The following is a 4,817-nucleotide window of genomic DNA, read 5'->3' on the forward strand; positions in this document are numbered from 1 at the left end:
GAGAGAGAGAGAGAGGATTAACCAGTTCTGGATTCCTGCATTTTTGTTTTTGGGTGTGCAAAAGGTATAGAATAAGTTTATAGTTTCTTCTTTGCTTTGATTATCCCTTATTTCTGATGTAACCAAACTTAATATAATTGGAGTGAGCTTTGGTGTGTACTCTTCTCTTTTCTATTTACCTTCGTGGAGTTTTAAGGCAGATCATATGTCTATTCTCCAGAAACATGAGCAGCAAGAACACAACCGAAATCAAAATGGCTTAAAAGTAGAAAAGTATCGAGCTAAGAATCTATTGCTAATCAGTTTGCAGGAATCTCATCACTCTTCTTTACATTTCAAATCCAAAGAAGTTAACAACAGAGAAGAAAACGAAACCGAAACTGAAAGAAGAACTTACAAATGGCATGAAGGGAATCCCAACTTCTTCTAAGCCTCCTCAGTTTGAACCGTGTTAACCTGAGATGTCTGTAATTCTTAAGACTGAGTTTGAGGATAGTGGTGGTGGTGGAAGACAAGTGTAATTATGACGAAAGCAAAAGGCAATTAAAAAGAGGGAGGGAATTCTCTACAAAATAAAGTGCCACTTATTTGCTCTATACTTTCTCGAAGGTAGCGCGGATTGTCCGTTCTACCCCCACAGTTCCGGCGGGGTAATAGTTAGACTTCGAGGATGAATTAGTAATAAAGGTCGGTTCTGTCATAATTCGTATCCTTCGTCGGCCGCAACTAGCGTTGACCACCATAATTGCCCGCCGAGTATTTCTTGGCTGGGGCTGATTGCTGAAGCCCAGTGGGCTGGCCCTCTCAAATTTGTGATTAGCATAGATCCGAGCAGCCATGTTCACCCGGTAACTAACTGACCGAGAAACTAATGCTCAACCATCCTCAAATTTGCCTTGGAAGATTTCAAACGGAAGCTTCCAAGGCCATGCTTCACAAATCCTCTTGCTGTATGCATTCAGAAGAGATATGTAGTAGTTAGTTCAGAGTTAGAAAAATGAATAATTACACAAACACGAAAACTGTGAGGAAACACACACAAGTATTTTGTACTAGCTAGCCAAAATATCCAATACTAGCAAATCCATGCACTGATCATTAACATTTGACAAGAACATATGTAAAATCTTTAGATATATATAGATTTGAATACTTGAGAATTAGTAGTTTTCAACTTCTCATGTGTTTTTGAAATAAGAATCGAATGTGAAGAAGGAAAAGAGGGAGATCAATGAGAATATATATAAGGCTTCCTCCGGGTTTGTATGTTCCTACTGATGTGGAATCAAATCCACTAATAATCTTGAAAATCTGATCATATATGTATGTATGTCTGTTTATACACATAGAGATCAACAAAAATGTAAGAAAGAAAGAACTAGCTAGCTAGAGAGAGAGCCTGCTTCGATGACCAGAGAGTTGAAAATCCCCTGACAGATAGAGCAGAGAGTCCGCAGCACACAAATGTAGGATCAAGCATGATTATCAGCTACTGCTCTTAAATCTACAGAGTCTATCTACGATTGTGTGTATGAACTCTCTCTCTTCTGTCAGCCTCTTTAGAATTCTCCTATATCTTCACTGAGGATATCAGATCTCCTCGAACCCGGCCGGTATAAATATATTATAGCCTAGAGCCCTAGACATGTCTCTCATCTCTTTCATGATCATTATCTATATATGAATACTTCGAGCCATGTACTACTACTTCCCCATGCAAGCATCACTATCTTATCTCTGTTGTCCTAGCTAATAATTGCTTAGCATTGTCCTTCTTCTGCCTGATGCTTGGTGATGACGAGTGGGTCGGTTTTGGTCATATGTGGTTTTGTCGACGGTTCGAGCTAATACCCCAACCTAATCGGACAAAGTGGTCATAGCGAAAGGAATAGCTAGACTACGAAGATATGTACATGGTAGTATTGGTTAATGGTCTGGTTTGAGCTTCCGGTCAGAGAACATGTGTTTTTCGAGCCGACGGATGCCCCTACATTGTGGACCTTGTGCTACCTAATACTAGCTACAAGAACATGCAAAACTGAACGCCAGCTATCTGTGAGATTCAAGCTTTGCAATGCAAGATTGAGACTTGAGAGCAGCAACCACCATACCAAAATGATCTTTATTGAGTTTATTCATATTGAAGATGATCAACTTTCAGATAAGAGAACAATCCTGGGTTAACATTATATATGAGTAGTTCTACTGTCATAGTGAACCTTCCAATGCTATTACTTATGACATGTAAACGAAACTTACAATTTGATGGGTTTTGTTCCATAATATTTCTGAGTTCAACTAAGCACTTCTCAAGTTCTCAGAGGGTCTATCAATTACATTACAAGTATTCTATAGTATTGAACAATGAGGTTCAATGTTTACAATGATATATGCCCAAAGAGTTAAAGGCAAGAAGAGGAAAATCCGAAAAAGAAAGATCAAAATTACTAATCTTCAAAATTGTTAAGTTGGCTTTCTCTTCTTCTGCAGTCTCTGCAACTTCTTCCATTTGAGATAGATCTGATACGACAACCCCGAGAAGACCATGACAACACAACCCCATTGCTTTGATGACAGGGGATTGCCACTGAGCAATGACGACACCACAATGCTCACAAATTTGCGGGTGGTAGTGATGGTGGTATTAGCTAGGGAACCAAATCTGCTTATGGTTAGGAAGATGAAATTCTGGCCAACAGCGCCACAAAGACAATAGAGAAAGATGTCCCATGCTGCTTCAGGGTGCATCTTACAGAATTGAACTGCCTCAAATCCACTACCTCGTGGCCAGCCAAACATGTAGATCATGTTGTATATGGTACCCCATAGGTTCATGCCTAACATTATTTCCCAGGCACTCGTTTTTGGATACCTGAGCAACCAAAGACAAAAGTAAATTAACAAGGGAATGTATTCTATTAAGTTACACATCTAGATTCCCTCAAGCATTCTTAACAAAATGTCAACCAGTAGTAATAGATCAAGGTTTTCTTAAAGCATACCTTGCTGTTATTGAATCCTGAGTAGCATTTGTGAATCCATCAAAAGCAAGGTTAAGGAAGCACAGTCCATATCCAAGAGGTGCATTTGGGTGTGCCAACTTGCTGATGGTCTTAGAGCTAGTCTGAAATCAACCCAGCCATACACAAGAAGAGCATAAGAACATCAATAAAGTTGCTAGAAGTTTTCACGAAATGTATAAAAGCTTGTTGAAAAAAGTTCCTCTGACAAAAGAAATAACATCTCTCACCTTCAAGAGTGCAAACATGGATACCCCTCCAGCAACAAGGAGAGTACAAACATACTCAGGCAAGGTATATCTTATGCCATAGACTAAAGTACCCATCAGCATCACTGCAATCAATTAATAATAACGATTTATTAAGTCTTCTATTTAATAACATATTCTTCATTTTTAATGCCAAAATCTCACACTACCAAACGTAATTTGTACTATGTTTGTTAAGGCATCCAAAAATTACAAACTTTTAAGTATCTGACCTGGAATCATTTTCGAAGATTTGGCCAAGACCTGCAAGTAACAAGATTAACATTAACACAAAAACCAACCAATCCATAATCCAAAATCGTAAAAACCAGTCATTAGAACGAAGACGTCTACAAACCTACTCCACTCATCAAAATAACAAAGATTAACTCATCTAACATTGTCCAAAATCTGGAAATGACGAGGTTGGCCACATGAACCTTTTGTTCCAATCCAATGGTGAGTCCTCAACATAATGTTGTTTGTTCTCTTTCATTTCCTACCACCGGATTTCATACATAATCTAATGAAACACATGCATTTAGAGCCGTACTATAACCTAAACAAATTCAAACCAAGCACACCAGAGCTAATAGAGCTAAGCATTTAGCAGACTGACATTGCAAACAATCTGAACTCTATCCACATTCTCCTACATTACGCAATGCATAGCGCATAGGCAAACACACCTGAGCCGGGTAGCTGATATACTTCAAAGCCTCGATCCCCATAGCCGGTCCAATCGTATTAGTAATCCCTGCACTCCAGAAACTCCGCAACGGCGCACCACCGGCATTGCTGTTAGACCAAATCTTCAACACTGTTTACACAACTAATCAGCTCAAATCCTCCAAAATAACGAAAAATTAGGGATTGAAATCAGGTCTAATAGAAACTCACTTATATAGGACCAGATTAAACAGACCACATTTTGCGCCAAGTTGAGAAACGAAAGATGCTCGAACCTAATCCCATCTGGTCCGAACCGCTTGGTAGACCTAGAGATTGGATTCGATTACGTCAGCTTCAAATCGGTGTGGTGATCTGTGAAATTACGAAATTGGGAGAATCGGAGAGAAGAGAGACTTACAGAGTTTCCTGAAGAACGCCTTGGTAGATATAAGCAGCCCAGATACCGACGACGCAGAAGGCCAAGACTGTGACACGCCGGAGCCCCGACCCGTGCGACTCCATTGCGAATGTGGCCGGAAATATGCGACTGGATCCGGCCGAGTTTTATAAAATTGAGAATGGAAGCTGGGAGAAGATTACCGAAGTGACTTGGTTGCTTTTTGGGCCTAACTGCCACGATTCCGGAAGTCGTTGGTATAAGAAGAGCGCCAAACCTACGTGGGTTTTTCTACGTGGAGGTTTCTTATTGGGCGCGTGACTCTGCGTCGCGTTTCTCATTGGCTGCACAAACGCGGACCTTGTAGGAAAAAAAGGAAAAAAAAATTATATTTAGCTTCACTGGTGCAGTGACCTCCAACAGTGGAGATTACACACCGGACACCGCTCGTATCACACTCATTCGTGGACCCGAGCCCTT

General features: G+C 40.2%; 1 protein-coding gene across 1 annotated transcript; it reads right to left on the reverse strand.

Annotated features, from left to right (window-relative positions):
- Positions 1 to 2,193: 2,193 nt before the first annotated feature.
- LOC101311469 (UDP-galactose/UDP-glucose transporter 3-like) lies at positions 2,194 to 4,568 on the reverse strand. The gene is made up of 7 exons (XM_004297277.1): positions 4,359 to 4,568; positions 4,169 to 4,266; positions 3,958 to 4,088; positions 3,502 to 3,532; positions 3,251 to 3,354; positions 3,003 to 3,124; positions 2,194 to 2,872 (listed from the first exon to the last, which is right to left on the reverse strand). The coding sequence occupies exons 1-7, from the start codon at positions 4,460 to 4,462 to the stop codon at positions 2,464 to 2,466; spliced, it is 999 nt and encodes a 332-aa protein (XP_004297325.1). The 5' UTR covers positions 4,463 to 4,568; the 3' UTR covers positions 2,194 to 2,463.
- Positions 4,569 to 4,817: the final 249 nt, after the last annotated feature.

Source organism: Fragaria vesca, linkage group LG4 (assembly GCF_000184155.1).
Source record: "Fragaria vesca subsp. vesca linkage group LG4, FraVesHawaii_1.0, whole genome shotgun sequence".
NCBI lineage: Eukaryota > Viridiplantae > Streptophyta > Magnoliopsida > Rosales > Rosaceae > Fragaria > Fragaria vesca.